Source organism: Anser brachyrhynchus (genome assembly GCF_964034855.1).
Source record: "Anser brachyrhynchus genome assembly, chromosome: Z".
Taxonomy (NCBI): domain Eukaryota; kingdom Metazoa; phylum Chordata; class Aves; order Anseriformes; family Anatidae; genus Anser; species Anser brachyrhynchus.
In genome coordinates this window covers 21,133,172-21,153,941 of record NC_137697.1, presented here as the reverse complement: position 1 = coordinate 21,153,941, position 20,770 = coordinate 21,133,172, and the positions used below count along the sequence as shown (strand labels likewise).

General features: G+C 39.8%; 1 protein-coding gene across 7 annotated transcripts in view; it reads left to right on the top strand.

The window, feature by feature from the left end:
- Positions 1-20,770, top strand: part of IQGAP2 (IQ motif containing GTPase activating protein 2) — a 127,002-nt gene that overhangs the window by 51,137 nt on the left and 55,095 nt on the right. For all 7 annotated transcript variants that reach the window (XM_080573845.1, XM_080573842.1, XM_080573840.1 and 4 more), the window contains exons 3-5: positions 13,279-13,435; positions 14,706-14,783; positions 16,552-16,628. In XM_080573845.1, coding sequence (XP_080429971.1) covers positions 13,279-13,435; positions 14,706-14,783; positions 16,552-16,628 — 312 coding nt within the window. The remainder of the gene's footprint in view (positions 1-13,278; positions 13,436-14,705; positions 14,784-16,551; positions 16,629-20,770) is intronic.

Sequence of the window (20,770 nt, the reverse complement as noted above, 5' to 3'; positions counted from 1 at the left end):
CTATGAACAGTTATTAGTTCCCTTCACAAAAAGGCTAGTTCTGACACTTCCATAACAGTTGAAATGTGTTTTTCTTCAAATGCAGCTTTTTAGTTTGTTACTTCATAGTGTTGGTGGGTTTTTTAATCTATGCCTGTGTGTTGTTGAGCCAGGGCTGCAATGTAGAATACCTGCAGGTATGTTCTGAATACATGCTCTGAAATTCAAGGGACTGAGGTTTGATACTCTAGGACAAACCTGCAGTCCTCTGGTAGCAAACATATTGAAAGTAGCTGAATGCTTAATCATAAGCTTGGATTCTGTTGCAAAAGTTTGATTTGCTTAAGAATTTGACAGCAAGAATGGCAAAAGGGCTACTTTTACTGTGCAGAGATGCAACTTTTACCACGCTTACTTTGTTTCATTGCAAAAACAGCTTCATTCCTGAAATAGCCTGAGTGTAGAACTCGTGTTTGAAATTAGGAGCAACTGGGCTGTTAAGTTTCTTTGAATAGGTATTTTGGCTTTACTGAGGAGAAAGAAAAGAGTATGGAGATGTTGCCTTGATTATGTTGCATTTTCATATGGAAAGTTGAAGTAAAATACGCTGCTTAAAGGATTTGGCTGGGTATCAAAGGAAGTGTGCAAAAGTTCTGTGGACATACTTTTTAAATCTTAGATGAAGGTAAATGTCTAAGGATGCAGGCACTCTGTCAGAATTATTCCTTAGTTACAAGTTGTATCTGTTAGTGTAATTGTGTGTGTATTCCAAGGTTCTTTTTCTGTCTCTTCCTTCTTTTTCATAAGATTTTCTTAACCAATTTTAGATTTAATGTATTAGAAAATTCTACAATGAACACAAAGACCCTCCAATCATCATAGAACGGCTTGGGTTGGAAGGGACCTTAAAGACCATCTAACTCCAACCCCCCTGCCATAGACAGCCACACACTAGATCAGGTTGGGCAAGGCCCCATCCAGCCTGGACTTCCTGTGCAGTAACTGCACTTTCAGGGAAATGTTCAAGCTCTTCCAGTGCATACTTGTCAAGTTGATCTGATTTTATGGATCTAGTGCATTTTTCTTACAGTTGTATAACCTTTCTTTTGTCAGGGCACTGCTTTGTGTTCGTTGCCTAGGCTAAGGGACAGCTCTCCACACTCCACTTCAGACCTGTGGCAAGAGAAGCCACTATGCTTTTTCTTCCTTGCTATATATCTTACTATCCTGGCATCTGTCCTGCTGCTCCCCTTATCTACTAGCTCCTGCGGTTGGTTCTTCCTGCCCCTTTCTCTTGACAGGAACTGTGTGGCATGGTGACAGTTGCGCTCCTCTTCCTCTCGCACGCAGTGTTTGTTTTCCCAGCGCTGGTGGATGAGCAGTGTCTTTATACATCCCACTGCCATATTGACTTCTAACCTATAGGCCAGTCAATGCATTATTTGTATTGATCTTTTATGTTGGCAGCTAAACTTTCAGCATGTTCCAGGAAAGGCTTTCATGAAAAGTAGTAGCATCTCTTTTGACCTCTTTTACAGGACTACTTGCACTACACATGGTGATTGGGCTCTGCAGGCTGCAACAACAAGTAGCTCAAAATACACAATTTTTTTTGAAAAAAATACAAAAACATGCACTACAAATGACAAGGGGAAGTGGAAATCCAGTTTTAGGGTTGTGTGGCTTCTGGTTGTAACTGCAGCAGCACCTTCCCAGCCTCTGTGACAACACTGTACAGATGCTGTGCTCTCTTGGGATAAGAGATGAGGAGTAAACTCTTATATCAAAATAGCAACATAAGGCACTTAAGTCTCTGTGTAGAGCTGAGAGTTAACAAGCTGTGATGGTTTGCTGATTAACTTGATCGAAGTATCTAGGTCATGAATATGCTTGGCAGTGAAGCAAATTGACTTAAAACATTTTTGTTTCAAGTTCATGTTTTTTCCACCTTTGTTAAATTGTTTGATGGATCAGAAACTCTGAGTTAACAAGTGTTACTCCAGCAGAGTATTGAAATGTTTTTCTCCTGTCTTTTTAAATTCCTTTTTTGAACACAATTGTCATATCTTTGAAGGAGTCTCAGAATAAGAGTAACGTGTAACCGTTTTAATGTGATAATGTGAAATTGTGTGTTAGCTGTTTATGCCTTTTTAAGGTGGAGTCATTGTTCTGCAGAAATAACAAAGTGAGGCTTACTAGCTTAAAAATGAGTTCCCAATGACGGGACTGATCATGATGCCAGGGCACTAGTCCTGCATTGCACTTCGATATCAAAATAAAAATTAATGTCATTACTTCCATTTTCTAACATGGAGGAGGTTTTTACATGAATTCCTATACTTGAAAGTACTTGGAGATGCTGGGGGAGGTAGTACAGGAGTATTTCCAAATAGGATATGCTGTACTAGTTGAAACAGTTTGTACCAGCTTTGTTTCCATTTAACTTTGCTTCAGTTCTTACTTTGCAGAGAAATGATTTCTTTAGAAACTGCTGAACAAATTGTTCTCCACAGTTCATGCACCTAAAGGTACACAGAGGGTTCAAGCAAGCTGAAAAGTCTCTGGAAATCTGCTTGTAGTAATATATGTAGTATAGTACATATGGAATATGCTCCATGGAGTATGTCCTGTAAGTAGTTCACAAGGTTTAAAGAGTATTTCCAAGTTTTTATTCTGATTTTACGTTTCTTTCATTTTCATTTCCTCTTCATGCATGAACCAGGAAACAAAAAGGCTTTTTTAAAATAAAATTTTCTGTGGATATAGCATCTGCCCTTCTGGGCAGTCCTATTGATACCAAACCTCATGTTTCAGTTGGATGACCAGTGCTTATAGCATTCTCATAGGGACTGAGCAACTACTGTGTGTAATGCTGTTGACCTGGGACCTCACTGTCTTTTTACTTTTCAGCTGTTTGATGAAGTGATGACACAATGTCCAGAAGCACTCGTGGGTTGCCCTGAGCAAACAGCCACAGTGGGAGCAGTGTTACAGGGTAGCAGGGGATGCTGATCACTGGCTTGCCCATTCAAATTATTGAAAATCACTTTCTGGCAGGGTAGGGGAAGTTTTTTCTGCACTGTTATGTTAAGTCATGTGGCAGTGGGTTTTTCGGTTGGTGCTCATTGCTTTAAGTCAGACTTGATACCCCATTAACCTGTTTTTGAATCGAGTGGTGTCAGAACTGCTCATTTTTTCCAGTATGTAATATCTTGTCTGGTGACTGGCAGGCTCATGGTTGATTAAGTGTTTCTGGAACCTCTCCTGCTGTCTTGAGTAACTTGAATGCTGGACTTCGATGGTAGATTTTTATCACCTAGTGATAAAAAATAGATTGATAAGGATTTTGCGCTGTTTCTTCTTGGAGACAAGATAGTCTTGTGCGTGCAAATGTTAGAAACAGTGATCTCAAAGCCCTTAAACTGAAGTGTTGTCACCAAACAGTACGCTAGATATTGACCGTGTGAGATACTATTAATTATGCTGTTAAACTTTTACCATGCTGAACACTACCAGTTTCTTTTTGTCTAGCCTAGCTTTTAAATTGCAGTTTGCTTTCAGACACTTTTATTGGTATCTGTGTCCATTAATATAAGCTGTTTCATGGGAAGGCTTTAGGTTTTTGCAACTAAACTAGCTTGTTCTAACACTTAATTTTTCAGTTTTCACGTGCGTATTGTTAAATACTTTTTTGTTCTTGACTGCAAATACTGTTTGGAAAGACATGTTTGAAATGCCTGCAAGTGTTTTATGCTTTTTAGTTATGTCCTCAATGACTTGACTTGCACAGGCAAAATTGTAGCCAGTTCTTCACCAAGAGCTTATACTTACATATTGTACAGGAATTTCATGTCTCACCCTTAGTCTAAATCAGTATCAAGTAGCTGCCTCAGACCTCTGTAGAAAACACTATCCAATTTTGAAACTGGAATAATGAGATGATCCTGAAATATCCAAAGTTTTGTACTACAATTCTAAGTTTATAATCTGATAATAAATGTCAGGCTGCAGATCACTTGCAAATTTTTGGTGATGGTCTTTTCTTCAGCAGCTGAAAAGAAGTGACTGAATACAGTCAGTATATCAGTATAAAGAAGACCATGAATATCTTGTTTTTCTCACTTCTTTATACACTATTAAATGTTATATATACATTAAATGTTGCTGCCTATGTTTTTCTCATTTACTGCAGGTCTGACTTGTATGTATATGCTTCACAAAATTTTACAAATATATCATTAAGTCGGTAGATGAGTATTGTCTTTCCAATCAATGGAAGTGGGAATGATGGAGAAGAGCGTTAGTTATGCAAGCATGGGAAAAGGAAAATAGAAAAGGTTAATTGTAGGTTCTGTGTGTGGAGTTGCTTACCTAAATGTGTTGGTTTCAACTTTGTTCCTGTCTTGTGTTTCTTTTTGACATGAGGCAAAGTTTAAACTTTGCAAACTCCTCTTATTATTGCTGTTTTGCAGTGTTTACATAACACTAAGTACTTTTAACAATAGTTGAACTTTTCACAAGCTGGCTCTTTCAGTCTTTTCACTTCTTTAACATCTTGTTCTCTCATCCATGTCTCTTAATTCTTACTTGGCTGCTGTCCTGCACCTTTCTTTAAAAGTCCCAGCTGCACGTCTAGTAGCTGAACTTCTTGGGTCCTTTTTATGGTCTTTGTGCCTGTGTACTTGGGAAAGCAACTAGCAACAGAAGTAGCATTTGTCAGATGCTAGACAGTACAAATACAGCTATCTGAATTAGATCCAGTGGACTCAAACATGTCAAGTGGTCAGAACAGCACCCTGGATCTTGCCATGTCTGAGTTCTTGTTCTGCCTTAGGTCTGCTGCGTGGCCCCACGCACACTGTTTAATTTGCAACACTGGGAGGTGTTCTGCTGACCCAGCTGCATCAGTCACCAAGTAAACATGTAGATCTGAAGGTAGAGCTGTGCATTTTTGTTCCTAGTCTTGAATTACTGTCTTGTTTTTAAACACATGTACAACATGTGTGCTTGTCATGCTGAACCTATAGTGGAGATACTTCCATGGTTTACTTTTCTATCCTAGAAATGTGTTGATTATGAATATGGTTGCAATGTTTATGTCTGGCTGCTTACCTGGAAATAAATGTCATAGCATATCCTTCTGGACAGCTGAGGGCTAATATCTGCATGGAAGGCACATCAGATCTCAATGCAAAGATGGCTGCCATTTTGGTGTTCCTGCAGCTGCAATTCCATTTATGGTTCGTGATTACATTTGCTAGAAACAGTATATCTGCTGATGCACTGGAGCTCTATAGAAGGTGAACAAGATACTAGTGCCCTGATGGGTAGGTTTAGTTTAGCCTGAGTAGCAGCTTCATAAAAGTCAATCTTGTACAGGGTGCTTTATAGAAAATACCACTGTTTTTCTATGCATTCAGATATTAATTACTGCTGTGGCAGGGCATAGATGTTGGGTAAAGACTTAATGTAGCTGTGATTTAAGATTACAAGGGCTCTTAAATGATGTACATGTGGGGGTTATATGAAGGATCCATTATTGGTTACTTCACTGGAACATATTCATGGCTTGCCAACAGAGCGTATCTTCAGCTGCAAATCAGGATTGTACTACTTATCCCCTCAGAAGGGTTGCCTGAGTGACTGTCAGGTTATGCCAGGGTAGAATCCTTTAAATTGATAAAAATGAAATAGCATATGCTGGTTTGTCTTTTTTTGAGTCAGTGCATTAAACTGTACTACCATACTGCAGGCATAGTCAATGTTTGAGATGGGGGGGAACACACCAAAACCAACAAAACCCTGTAGTAGCACATAACAAGGTAGTACAATAAGCAAGTCTAAACTACGATCTTGGGGTCTGTGACCAGTGTTTTTCTCTAAGCAAACACTATGTTTTAGAGGAGTGTCTTTTTTCGATACTTCCACACCAGCAAAAGCTACTCTGTAAAAATGTTTTTATTGCTGTGTCAGCTTCTGTTTGTCAAATCAGTGTCTATACAGGTGGGTAAAACATTAAGTTTAGATAAATTCACGTTAAGTTTGGTCTCCCTTCATTTCAGATAAAAAGCACTACTTGATTTGTAGGGTTAGGTGGAGACCCTTTGTGTTTTCATGTGGGACTTGCTTTGGAGCTTACGTCTGTGCTACCTGAAATTTCATTAAAATGGTTTGAGTCTGTCATTTGCCTGAAATAATGCTTTCTAGGGGCCACTGAGCAAACAGTGCTGAACACAAGAAAGACTTGTTTCTGCTGCTGTAGTCTCTGCTGCCTGTTACAGAGATCGCTTTTAAAAGAGCAGGGCTAGACTCTGAAGCCGTATGTTATGCAGTTGTGTTAACTTGTATGCCTGTTACAGGGTCCCTAGAAGACCAATCTGTTTCATCATTTTCCCCTTCTCTTCTGAATTAAAAACAGTTCTAATTGTAAATTGGGATATCTCACCCCACACCTTCACCCAGGTATTTTTTTCCCTGAGACATTTGAACATCAGCTTAAGGTTTCCACCTCATTTGGTAAGGCAACCTGTTCAGTTTTGTTCTTCCTGTGAAGAAAAAGTTGGTGTTTCTTATGAGAAATACCTCAGATGGCTGTTCTCCACTTTCTCCCCCATCTCTTCCATGACTTCTCCAAGCACCTGGCAGCCTGGAGCCAGGCCAGGAGCTGGGCAGTAAGACAAGGTGTCCATGCGATCAGGCTGGGCTTTGTTAGTGTTGGCCCTGCTCAGCCTGTTATCGCACGGAGCAGTTGTTGAGTTTGTGGCTGATACGTGGTGCTAAATCTTAAAGTCAGTGCAAGCAGAAGAGGCAGCAAAACAAAGCCTGTTCAGATTGCAAAGGTTGGGGGTTGTCATGAAATGCAGGCGTACGCGCTGCTGTTGTCTGTTGGGATGTAGACTGCTTGCTGGAGAATCTCTAGCATTTTTTCTACCTTAGAAGTGCTGAGTAAACAGGACTTTTCTGCTGCCAGGTGCCCAGTAACTTGTGCCACCTGTGAGGCCATGCTGATGCTCCACAGGCTCTAGTGCAGGTTTCCTGAGCAGCAGGTTGCCTTGTGGACTTTAATCACTGATTAACCCACATAGGGGACCTGTGGAGTAAACCAGATTAAAATAACAAATAGTATCTGCACTGCCATCTTGTGAAACATAATTTTATAACACCTTCAAGATTATTTTGTAAATATGGTGATGTTTCCATAACGGCAGAAATCTTGCGTGGAAAAATGTTGCTGAAATTATTTATGGCTACTTTAGTGTGCTGAACAAGGTGGGCAGGTTGTCATTGCTTCTTGTTTCTGCTCATCTGAATTGAATGACCTGCATCAGAAGGGCTTTGATCAGGGAAATGAATATTGCAACAACCTTCTTGCAGGTCTGCAAAACTCAACAACAAGAACAACAACAAAAATCAACAAAGCACAACAATGCACAGTAGGATCCATACTATTTTAATACTTACGCATGACAAATTAATAAACAACTTTTTCATAGTTTTCAGTGTAGCTCTTATGGAAAGTCAGTATCCTGTCTGGTAAAATTGTGCATGACTTAATCATTTAAATAAGCTGAGATGCTGCTAAATCAAGACAGTAGCTAGAAGGACAGAGATGCACAACTTTGAATTTGTACAGACTTGTAGAAGGGTAAAAAAAAAAAAAGGCACTACTTGCTAACAAAAATCTTGTTAAAGGATTTGATGCTAATTATATTTGTTGCGGTAAAGTTCTGAGATCTTGTGTGAGTTACAGCATCCCCTGTGATGCTTTCTTCATGTTATTTCTTGTATGTATTATAAGAGAAGTGTGGTGACTACTGACCTCCATCATGGCTTTCTTCTCTGCACTGCTCCAGTAACCCAGCACCACAAATGTTGACTTCTTTGCCACCAAGTATATTTTCAGGGTAGATAAAACTTGAGACTCAGTGGAGACTGTCATTGCATTATGGATTGATAGTCTTAGATTTAACAGACCATGTTTCAAGGGTGTCTTGCTACAGCAGTAAGTTGTCAAAACAGGCTGTTGCTGAAAAAGGTTCTCTCAGCTGTCTGCTCTCACTGCTTTGCACAGGCTCTATGTGGAGCCTACAAGCTTGTGCAGTTATTTGATAAAAACCCGTACTTCTTGTTATGATGTTATTCAAATTATCTGTATCGATTTTCATGGAATTGCTGGGAATTTTGTATGCTTTTGTTCTGGAAACAGTATGTGGCTGTATGTGAAACAATTTTTGTCTGAGACTTCTAGTTTAGGAAATGTATCACACTGAAGCTTGCTGCCTAATGAGAACAAATTCCAAAGTTAACATACGTTCTTATAAACAAACCAGTGCCACCACCACCCTGCTTAGCCAAGAAATACACCTAGCTCTTCTGCTGCTCTCAGCCTCCTTTTTAAACAGTATCTACATGACTGCTAGAAGGAAAAATAAATCCTTTTTTGCATTAAAGAACAAAAGCAAACAAAGAGTAAAGAGCTTAGATTTCTTAATAAATCTTTAGATTTTGAAACTAGAGGCATAAAAATGTAGAACACGAAATGTTCTAGTTCTAATGGTTTAAACTACTCTTTATTTCTAAATATCTTCAAAAAAAATCTTTATTTTAAATAAATGTCTGAAGTGGTAGGGTTTCTTTTTAAAGTTGGAACCTAACTTTTTACCTTGGGATTGGTTGTTACTTTTTGTTCTCTTCTAGTAACACAATTTTTTCAGTCTTTGTTGGGAATGAGATATCTGAGTAACTTTTAGGTGAAAACTTTCATTTCCCCTCAATATGTGTGTGCTAAAACAGATTGAAAGGCTGTGGTTGTGAGCCAGGGAGGTAGTTAATGTGTGGTAACTTGTCATTACCTTGTCTTCACTATGACTTTTTTATAGTAGCATCCAGTGTTTTGAGGTTCTCTCTCTGGAGCCTTGTTTCTTGTTCCCCAGGAGGTACAGACCTGGTGCCCTTGGATTCACATCTTGCAGCACAATTCCAAGAGGTCTGGGCAACGCAAGTAAAAATTCTGCTGCTATATCCAACAAGTGCCAAATGTGATGGATTTTCGGCAGGTTGTACAATGTATTCTGTCTTCTCTGCTGAACATCAGCTTAAGCATTTCCAGTCCCTCAGCCAGCAGTGTGTGTTTTGCTGACCACACAGACTGTCAATGGCAACTTCATAACTGGTGGCGTTCACAGTACAGCACTGGTGCTTCCAGTTCCCTTGACCCTTGTCTTGAATGAGATTCATTTTTTTTCTTTTAAACTGCAAGTCTGATCTCATTATACTGCTTCTGTTTTGCATGCTTGAATCTGGAGACTGGAGTCTCTGGGTGAGCAGTGTGCTGTTTACTGCTCATAGGTCTGGCACAGAAGTAACCATTGTTATTTTGCCAGAAATTCACTGCTGGACTTCTCTGCCTCAGATTGCCAAAAGTAAAAACAAAATTGAGCAGAGCAAATGAAAACTGTACCTGCTGCACCTCAGTACTCACTACTGTCAATATCTACAATACTATAAATTAGAGTTACTGTTTTGGAGGCTTATTTCCCTTGATTAAACTTTTTTTCATTTATTTACATTTTTTAAGGCTAATATTCTCTGCTGGCAACTACTGGAGTAAAATGAAAATAAAAGCTGGTTAGTTTTGCTTACCGGTGTATTTATGTATACTGATTTATGATCCAAAGTATCTTTTCTTAGGAAAACACCTGTTTATGTATTGGAATCAAAATGATAAGGTTAAAACTGGCATTAGTAGCTCTGCAGGAAAGTTTAAATGATAGCTAATTTTTGGTGATGCTACCCCAGCACTTCAGGTCTACATTCCAGTCTGCATCCTGACATTTCCTTTTGTTTCTCACCATAGATTGGTGTTTGTGTTTAGCTATAATTAGTGATCAAGTCAACCATTTTTTCATGGCATGCATCTGACAGTATGTTAAAGTTGTTTATAACACAGTACTAGTTATGGGGTGTACATTGTAGAAAAAAAGAATGGTAGAAATGTATGTATGCATTTTATAGTTATACTAGTATTATGCCACAAACTTCATACTGAAAATTCGTACTGAAGAAAAGCATCCTGTCTAGTGTTGAATTATAGACCCTGCTTATATAGCCTTTTTATTTCTTATTTGTTCATGGGGAACAGCTCCTGTGACAGACTTAAGTCTATTGCTGATGCTGCAGTACTACGTGTTCAGGAAAACAGTGGGTGAGCCAAAGGCAATGCTGTTGGTTTTTTTCAGTCCAAATAAAAAATAAATGCCCCAGAGATACCTATAAATCCTTATTGTCAGATAGATAGTCTCTGTGTGACTTAAAAACATAAGTAGAAAGAATTATTTTTTTTAACTCCAGTCTACTCCTTCTACTCCTTCTGTCAGTACCACACTGTAACATAACATTCATAAACTTGCCAAACTACATCTAAAAAAGCAGAACCTCACAACCTTACAAGTAATGCTTTGTTCTGTTGAGAACCACAACTCCTTTTTAAGTAAACTGGCGCAAAATGAATAAAACTATTGCAAATGCAAGAAATTGGGGGGCAAATGTGCTGCAGATGTATCAATACATAACAGATAACAGGAGAGTAACAGTTGAGCATCTGTGTTGAGTAGCATAACTAAGGCTTAACAGGGTGGTTGTATATTTGCAGGACTTCACAGTAGTTCTTGTAGTAGGTATGTTCTGCAGCTTCCAAATATTGATAAAACTTGTCTTACATGTAACACAGCCATAGCTGTATTCTCTGCTGTGGTGATTGATTCCCAAAAGCTGTAGGTTAGTTGCCCTATTGATGACCTGTGAGAGCATTTTTCTGCAATGAATATCACTTACAGCTAAAAATCTTTAAGTGGAAATAAATTCTTCATATGCATCTTTCAGCTCTGCTCTGTTTATCTTTCTCTACTTTTCCTTTTTTTTTTCCCACTGAGTTACTAATGTTCTCCTTCTGAAAAGACTGCTCATGTACTTATCTGTAGTTGGTGGATTGACAACTGTACTTTTCATTACCTTTTTTTTTGCTGGTTTATTTGCTTCCTCATACAGTTTCCTGTTCTTCTGTTGTATTCACCCACTGAATCACTGAGAGCAGTCTCACTGTCCAAAACAGGATGGTTCCAGATTAATTTAGGAGCTTGTCACCATGCAGAAAACAAATTCAAATCCATTTTTGTTGAATAGTGGAAGGTTTTAACGTGGAGAAGCAGCTTTCACCTTGGATTAGCACCTTGTTTAGAGTTTGGGGAATAACTCAATTTCATAAGGACCCTTTATAGCCCAGACCAAAACCACCCAAATGCATCCTTTCCTCTAATTCAACAACAGCGGTGGGTTGTGTCTTGACAAGAACATTGCATTGGATTCTTTACACTTCAAAATGTCAATGTGTTGAACTCTGCTGTAGGGTTATACAGCTTGTTTTTGTCTCACTGGAGGTGGTTCATTGTGTAACAGGATCAGCTTCAGCTCATGGTGACTTACCTCCCTGTCATTACTCAGCATGCTCTTCCTGCTGTGTGGATCACTCTACCAGAAGACATGTTTTAGGAAATAAAACCTGTAGAAAGAAAAGATAACTGACTCAGACAAAACCCACATTTGCTACAAACCAGAGTACATATTCTTTGCTTTTTCTTCCTTGCCCTGTTTTGAAGACAAATGTTATGACACTTCGCCTTACTGTGTGTATTTATTTATTCCATAAAATGTCATTAATAAAGATAACTTTTGGAATCCTCAGCATGGACCCATAGCACATGAGCGTGCGAAGCAGAACAGAGCAGAGACACATCTGACACAATATTTCTTACCAAAGCAGCTTTTATACTGCAAACTACAGTTCCCCTAGTGACGCTTGCTCCATGCAGCTTTCCGTGATATAGTCCAAGATTTATGACTGGTGGTTTCCTGAAGAGCTATTTGAGTATTCTGTGCTTCACTGAAACAACTTTCATATGTCCTGTAACAAATCCAAAAGTGTAATGGAATAGGTCATTTGTCTTGAGTCTTAACATGAAACAAAATGATGTAGTAGGCTTTTTTCTTCTCTGTAGTGAGGAAAAATTGGCTCATTTTCAACCTGGATTCCAGCTTTCTGGTTTCTGAGCTCACCCCTGTGGAGGTGATGTTAGATTTGTAATGCTGTCTCACCCAGCATACAGCAAGACTGCTTTAGTTACAGTAATTAAGGTGAACTAATGTCTTCAGTTTTGTTCTTTCCCATTTAAAATGATACTAATATCTCTTTATCAAAAGCAGAGATTGCCTAAGCAATAAAATAAATTATATATTGGGAAAGTACAAAACAGATTTATAACTATCGTAATGTTATTTAGCTGCTAGAAATGAGAATAAGATTACAGGGCCAAAACACTTAGACCACCAAAGTAATGAGCTTCTGGTGCAGTGAACGGGATAGTAATCATTTTCAGGAGTAGTTTGGTAGCAGTGTTTCTTGGCTACTCAGTGTAAACATACTGGATATATGGTTTTATGTCTTTTAATGGCCTTCTGAACTGATTATGTATTTAATTAGTTTTCTATCTAGTATAACTTCTAAATCTCAAAAGTGGAAACTAGTTTATCACCTTGAAGGATTTAGTTATTGTTGGACAAGAAGCCCTTTCCAATGATGTGCAGTGGGAATGTTTCAGCCAAGTCCTTGCCAGACAGACCTCAAATGTGCAAGGTTCTCTGGGCTGTTTCAACAAAAAAGCTTGTCTCCTATCAGCCATGGCACCACAGTTCGCAGGTGAAGGTGGAGAGCTGCTGCCTGCTGTAGGTGGAAGATGAGTTGCTGTGGGCACTGCTACTGCAAGTTCAGGTTACAGTGCACCTCAGCTGTGTGAACTCAATTCATGCCACATGCTACTGGCCTCAATGCCCCTGGCATTCAGCACAGACTTGTTAAAATACAAATATCAGTGATACACAGCATCCCATGTTTTCCTCTGGCTTCAAATTGAATCACTGCCTACTTAAAAGTCTAGGGCTGCTCAGAAGATCTGAGACGGCCCTTGGGGGTAAATACTTCAAAGCATGTTGTTTGGTTATTGATGAGTTACTAACATGCAGTGCAGATATGACTCTAGTCATTTTGATCTGCTTTATTAATGAACACAAATATTTTCTCCTCAACCTGTGTGTGCCTTTTTCCTTTATAGATTATGAGCATTGTAGCAGTGACTTTAAATGTACAGTGGTTGTGGGGAAAAATGTCAGTTCAAATCTACTAATTTTGCTAGTAGTGGGTGGATAGTGATAGTAGGTAGTGATGTTTCTCAAATGATGTATTTGCAGGTGGATGGAGGTCTGCTTGGAAGAAGAGCTGCCCCCTACTACTGAGCTGGAAGAAGGCTTAAGGAATGGTGTTTACCTTGCCAAGCTTGCGAAATTCTTTGCCCCTAATGTGGTGTCAGACAAAAAGATCTATGATGTGGAGCAGGCACGTTACAAGGTAATAACTCTGTTCTCTGTATAACAAGACAAAAAAAAAAATTAATATCCATCTTCTAGCCCTTCAAGATATGCAAGCATGGTAGGTTCACTTTCTGTACTGCTTTTTTAAGTCTGTCAAGATGAGATGGAAGTTGCAAAGCACTAGGAAGCTAGTATGATAATTTAGAAATGTTTTATATTGAAAAAAACTGTGTTAGTGCCACCTAATGCTTATAAAGCCAAACAAATTACACTTCTGGCTCCAGGGAGAACATAAAGGTTATCACTTAAGCAATTATTCCTAACTAAGAACTGGAGCCAAAAACAATTCAATAATTAAACATGATGACTATTCCTGATTTTTCTTCTCTTGAAAGGACATTCACTTCATTAGATCTGTATTTATTTTTTCTGCCAAATTTACAACTCAAGCAAAAAAAAAAAATCAAGCTGACAATAATTAAGCTTAGATGGCATGTGTGCAAGCTGTTCATTAACTCCAAGATAACCAATAACATAGAAACATACACATGTGCATCAGCTCCACTACAGAATGTGTTACATCAGTTCATAGAGGGGGCAGAAAGGTGTAAGTTTTGGAGATGTAATAACTGTTTGTTGTGTGAGAGTTTAGAAATTCAGTTGCTCTGCTCTCATGTGGTTAATAGAACTACGGTTAAGAAACATGACTACTTTTAAATGCTTCTCTTGAAAATTCCTGAAACTGGAGTTCAGTCTTTTGCGCCTTTACCATCACTATTAAAAAAATAATAATTACATATATATATATATAATTTTTTTTCCCCACTTTGTTCTCATAAATGCTGCTTGTGTAGTCTGTAGAGAGGGGCAGGTGTTCCTGCAGACCTGAACAACAAGTGAGAGTTCCTTATGTGTTCTCCTTAATAGTAGTGCTGATGGCATCTCCACTTCTTTATACTGGAGGTAGTGGTTCATGCTATGTGACAGTGTGTAACCTTTTGCTCCTGAAGACCACTAAAGGTCTTCATTTAAGCCATTATGGCCATTTAAGCCACCATACACCTAGATTTTTACAAATTTGGTTCACCTTACATAAAAACATGAGATGGACAGCATGAGCCTGTTAATGCTTTAGGCTGCTTCATTACCAGGATTGCAGCTGTGGTACTTGGGTCTCCAAGTCCAATGAGGGAAAACTCCCTGAGCTTATCTTCAGGACGTAAAACTGGGAATCAGCAGAACGTTCAGTAATCAGAGAACTTAATTTGAATTCTTTCTATCATTTTTTCCTTCTGTGTTTCCAATAGAGATCAGGACTTCATTTTCGGCACACAGATAATACCGTGCAATGGTTAAGAGCAATGGAGTCCATTGGTCTGCCTAAGGTAAGCAGTTAGATTTTAGCAAAGAAGCTGGATCAAGGCACTGACTCAGTATTTCCTTTCATCTGCCTGCATATAAACAGTAGTTTACAGTAAGTCTACTGGGAAGGCTGGCTCAGGAAAAAAAAATCTGAAGAGAAGGTAATGCTGAAAACAGTGATGGTGTCAGTTACGTGCTACAGCTTTGGTGTGTTTGGGCTGAGGCTGCTGTGGATGACAAGTGCTGTGAGTGGAAATACTCAGTATTTTGGGAAGTCAAAGGGGAATTCCAGCAGCGTTTTAGCTGTACCTTATTACTACTAGAGTCTTATTACTACTAGAGTCTCAGGGAGGACCTAAATGGAGTATGTTTTAAAGTGGAAAACTTAAATATTTGCTTCCTTTAGGTTGCTACCTCATGTCTCTTGCTGACTCTTCCTCCTAATATCTTGTCCTAGTTTCTCTGCCTCTGCCCTGTTTCTAGACTGTCCTTGCACGTTCCGGTATCCCTGCGTGGCTATGCTGCTCCTCTTCCACCAGCTGGTTTCTTGGGTCACCTTTCATACTTATCTTCCTTCTTGCTGGTCTTCGCTTGTCATCTTCCCCCTCTGCTGTTTCTGGGCACCAGTGAGTCTTTTTTCTGGACGAAAATCCTTTAAGAAAGGGCTGCATGGAAACATCTACTGTGCTCTTTCTCCTGTTTTGATGCCTGTGGGCACCTGGGGGGAGTGCCCCCTTGGCCAGGAGCAGCCCTGGGGTGCCAGGGGGGTGGGGGGGCTGTCCCACGTGCTCTGAGGCTGGGCACAGAGGGGATGCTCAGATGGCTGCCTGAAGGACTATGGGGAACAGTGGCTGGTCTATGTGCAGGTACCCAGAGGCAGAAAGGGTTACACACGACTGCCATCAGACACTCCATGAAGAAATGGAGGGTCCTACCTCTACTAGTTCAGCTATTTTTTAGCTCTATTTGAAGGCTTGAGGCCTCTGTTTAGCTAGATGATTTCCACCCCACCACACCTCCTCCAAAAGGTTTCACTTCTGCTTCATAGGAGGGTTGTGGCCCAAATGTTTCCCATGTTTCCCTCCCAGAGCTGTTGTGAGCAAGTGATGAAGAGGGCACTGTGCTCCTGACCAGCTCAGTCATGCTCTGCTGCCTGTGGGACTGTGCAGTTCTGAGTGCCCAGGCTGCAAGCATGCTGCCAGCTCTCACGGGTAGCCAAAGCTTTTATTTTATGTTCTTGAAGGAGCAGTGTTTAGTGACTGGGACCAAGGCCAGGAACAAATTAGTTGTAGAACCAGAACTGGAACTTACAATGTGACTTTTTGACTAAATTGTTTTCACACTCCTCTGTCCGAGTGTATTTCTCTGTTAATGATGCACTCACACGGCTGGGGGTGCTGCTGTTTAAGCTCTTTGCATTTTTAAGACTTACTGGGTGGTGTTGGTTTGCTTTGCAGGTGGTAACTGTATCCTAGGCTTTGGGTGTCTGTAGGAAGACAAACCCTACTTTCTGAGCTCTTGCCAAAGGATCTTTTCTAACAGTTTTGCTGATATACTGGCTATCTTCCTTATTTTCCATTTTAATAACTAACCTGTATACTCTATTAAACTCTCCCTCATGAAAATTACTGATAAAGCTAAAATAGTACAACACAAGATTTGATTCATAGGTGTATAGAAATAACAGTGGAACTTCTATATTTCAAAGATATGGATTTGCAGACAGCCCATTTTAGCTATTCTTCTGCCCAGTTATCTAGCTTCTCCTTCAACAGCATTTTTTTTTTTCAGATTTTTTATCCAGAGACTACTGATGTCTACGATAGGAAAAACATACCTAGGATGATATATTGCATTCATGCTTTAAGGTAACTCCTGATGGGAATTAAAACTAAACTGGTGAATTTAAGATTGTAAGTCTTGAACGGCATTAGTGTAATCAGTACGTCTCAATCTGTCTGAATACACAAGATCATTAATTTAAAGCTGGTGATGAAAGTGGAACTTCAGCAAGGCTGTTGGGTAAATTATATCTGAAATAAAAAAGGACTACCAAAAGTAGTGCAAACATCCTTTTAAATGTGTGTTACCTTCACAAATTGGTTTGTCTTAATGTGTTTTGATACATGCAAACAAATGAAGAAAGCCATAGCAAAATATTAGTGTTACCGTGGGGCAGAGGTGCTGATTAGAGTGAAAATGGTGAACTGACATCCCCCTGACCCACAAGAGGACCAAATAACTGTATTATGAGGTCAATCATGTGAAATTTAACACTTTCCAAACTTCAGAAATTCTGAGCAACTCAGTTCTGAATGTAAATTCAAAAGACTTTAGCAACATCTCTGAAGTAGACCTTAAGGTTTGTTTTTGTCCAGCTGCAAGGATTTCCTTGTGACGTTTAGCACTGAAAGCACCGAACATCTGCCTCACACTGCCCCCGTTGTGAGAGGCAGTGGAGTGGGCAGACAGCTCCTCCCTCTTGTGGCTCTCCCAGCTCATTTCCTGCACAAGGAGACCTTTTCCTTTCCTTACTTTAACTACATCTCCATAAGCTTAATATGTAACACATATCCCAGCTCTTGCCTGTGTTCCTAACAGCATTCAAAGGTACATCAGCTGCCCCAGGGGTATAGGTCAGAAACCACTCAATGCATGCTGTAATTGAAATTTTTTACAGTCTAATCCTTGATATGATGTGCACACTCCTGCACTCTGCCGCGTGCACTTACTGCCAACAAATAAGCCATACCACCAAAGTTCATCATATTTTTTTAAAATACTAGGTGTTCAGAGTTGGCAACCCTGGATATATTTTTTTGTCAGCTCTTGAGTATTGCCCCTTGAAATTACTATGACTGGTGTGATGTTAACTGTCTGGCATCAGGAGGCGCGTACGCGGGCAGCTCTCCCCTAAAACTTTGCAGTGCCGTCTCTTCTGTCAGCGAGTGTCTTATGTAAGCCTGGAGTGATTTCCTGGAGTGGGCGCGTGGGGCTCGTAATGCTCAGCAGCTGAGGCGGGAGCGGTGGGCTGCGTTCCCCCCGGGTGATGTAAGGGCCGGCTCAGATGTTTTGCAGGAGGTGGGAGAGCACAGTGAGGTTTTCAAATAGCTGTGTGCCTGTGTATGGGGGACTTCATCAGCCATGGATTTCAATGTTACGTGAACAGTTAGACACCTTATAAGATCTGCCTAATCTCTGCAATCACGAGAGTTTTCTTCTTGAGCTAAATTTTGCAATGGGTTGGCCTCTGGTAGGGGTCTTTTGTTCTCCAGCTTGGCTTGTTCCAGGATTTATGCTAGTATCAAAACCAGTCTGCGTTGTCTTGGCTCTCACTTCCAAGTTTGTCTTGTTTAAATTATTTTTCCTTGCTACATATCAACACAAAGCTATAATTCCATGCTTCTGAGCTATTATTTTAGAAACAGACTTCTGTAACATACATCATGCATCATGGCGCACTGAAGGGGAGTAGACTGGCAATGCTTTGCTTATGATGCTTCACCCTGGCAGCGTGGGGCCCTGTGACTGCATACATGTGCAGGATGTAAGAGTCAAAGAAGCAACTGTTGAGCTTCATTTACTTACAGACCGATCCCCAAAATGCATGTTGTAAATATCTTTCAAATCAAACTCTGGTATCAGTATTTAATTGCACACAGACTACATTGTGAAAGCAGGCTGGGAAATGGCTGTTTTAAAGGACAGGGCACTCACTTGGCCAGCAGTGTTTGCTCTTGGGTTGGTGTCAGGAACACTGAGCTGCAGGAATCCATCTCTGTTCCCCTTCCACTGACCCACTGTTTTCTGTCCCCTGGATCTGTGCCAAGTGCCCTGCCTCATTGGGTTTGTCGGAGCATCCTCTCCAGGGAGCCAGCATAGGGATCACTGACCCTAGAAAATTCCTTGTCCCGCTGTTCTCAGGGTCTGGCACCACAGTACCTAGAAGCAGAAACTGCAAGCAGGATTTTTCCCTTTGCATCTGTTGCATATGATCATGATCACTATATGAAGAATCACCACAGGGTTGAAGTGCTAAATTCTAATATATGTCTTGGAGTGCGTGCTCAGATTTCAAAGGCTTGTAACCTGGGAAAATTGAATACTTTCTCTGAGAGGTGAGGGGCTGATCTACTTTCCATTTATTCTTAACTGTTACCATGTAATTACCCCAAAGCATAAAGATTCTTAAGCCTTCGAATGAACTGCAAGAATTTAGCACAGTTAGGATATTTTCTATTATTCTGATAGATAGAAATATTGAAGCCAAATTCAGTCGAGATTTTTCATAGTTTAACCTACTGAAACAATGTACATAACTAGTACTTAAAATTGTCCCCTTCAGAAGAGTGAAGTAGACTTTACTGTAAATAATAGGACCAAATGTTAACCAAGGACTTTTTGTATGAAATGTTATTTAGGTTTTGCTGGTCTTTGAGCAGATGGAGGGCCTGAAGACAGGAAATTACTCTAAGCAAAACTGTTTAAATATATTTTTAAGATATGGCCTGCTTCAAGCCTGAAATGAAGACCATTGCCCTTACAGCATGTGAAAAAAAACTTGCAGCCAAATACAGTACTGCTCTGTCCAGGAAGGAGTGATTTAGCAAACGATTTCTGGATTCCTGCTGAGTAAAATTACCATCTTATTTTTTCCTTTTGAAACATCAATACTTAAATCAGATCTGAAAAATAAAATATTTCTCATTTCTTGCAGCATTATTCTTTATGAAAGCTGATTTGGATTTGGTCCTGGATTAATGAGGTTAAGAGCTGCTTTGTTTAAATTTAAATGCTAATAGTGATTCTTGTTCCTAAAAAGTGGTGTTGGAGATTTGATTCTTCTCCCTCCCCCTGCTCCCTTAAATATATAATTTTCAAATAATCTTTACAAACAGATCACTGCTACATCCTGGACAAACTATCCTGCTGAAACCGAACATTTTCAACACATTGTTTTCCTAGGAAGTGGTAGAATAACAAACATGTTAAAAAAAAAAAATAATAAAAAGCATATGCTATTTTCACGTTTGTTTGTTAGGGCATGCTGTACATGAGCTAAGCTTAAAACAAGACCTATGAGCTTCTGGTTGATCACAACTGCAGTTCTTCATGGGTGATGCAAAGGTAGATTCACCTGGAAGTACCCTTTCACCTTTGTTTCTCCCCTGAGCCCACTGCATCGTGTCCATCATTCTCAACCTGCTTTTGATTTTCTCTGGGTTCTCTGAGGCTCAAGCTACATCTACAAAAGCATTGAGCAAACTGTTTCGAGTGAAATTATATGTTAATATAGAGTAGAAATGTCTTCCTGTTCCCTGCAAGCAACTTTGCAGCACCACCTGGTGGTGAGTAAGTTTATTCAGAAGAAGCAGTGTCAGAAGTAATGTGCATTGCTCAGCACTCTTGGGAAGTGCTTTAAAAAAAAAAAAGACACCACCACCACGAGTCCCTCCTGTTCATACTATTCATTATTTTCATCTGAGTGTCCTTAGCTCCATGATGTTGCTGATTTCCATGACTACTGTTGACACCCAGCACCTCAGCCAGTGCTCCATCCTTGCCTTGAGCTTAGAGTAATATCTCTTTTAAAGTCTGCAAGAAAAGACTGTCAGGCAGTTTAGGATAAAGAAGGGACCTAGCTCATTACTATAGTCTTGTGCGTTTTTCCCCCTCCTATATAACTATCTTGCATCTGAGATTGGCACAGTTATTCTCAGCTTTCATAACAATGACTTGAGGGACTGCAGCAGCCAAAAGTCTGTATACATGAGATGTGTTGTTACAACCATCCAGGTTATGACAGGACAGAGGAGTAGCAGCAGTAGCACGGAAGATGAAATGCTGATTCTTTGTGCTCTGAAATGTAGCAGCTACAAATACTTGCTTTCAAATCTCTACTTGCAATTTACTAGTAGACCAGAAAAAAAAAAAAAGGTTAAAAATGAAAACAGAAGGCAAATGTCCTCCTCAACAAACAAACACCAACCCACAATGCGCATTGGCAATG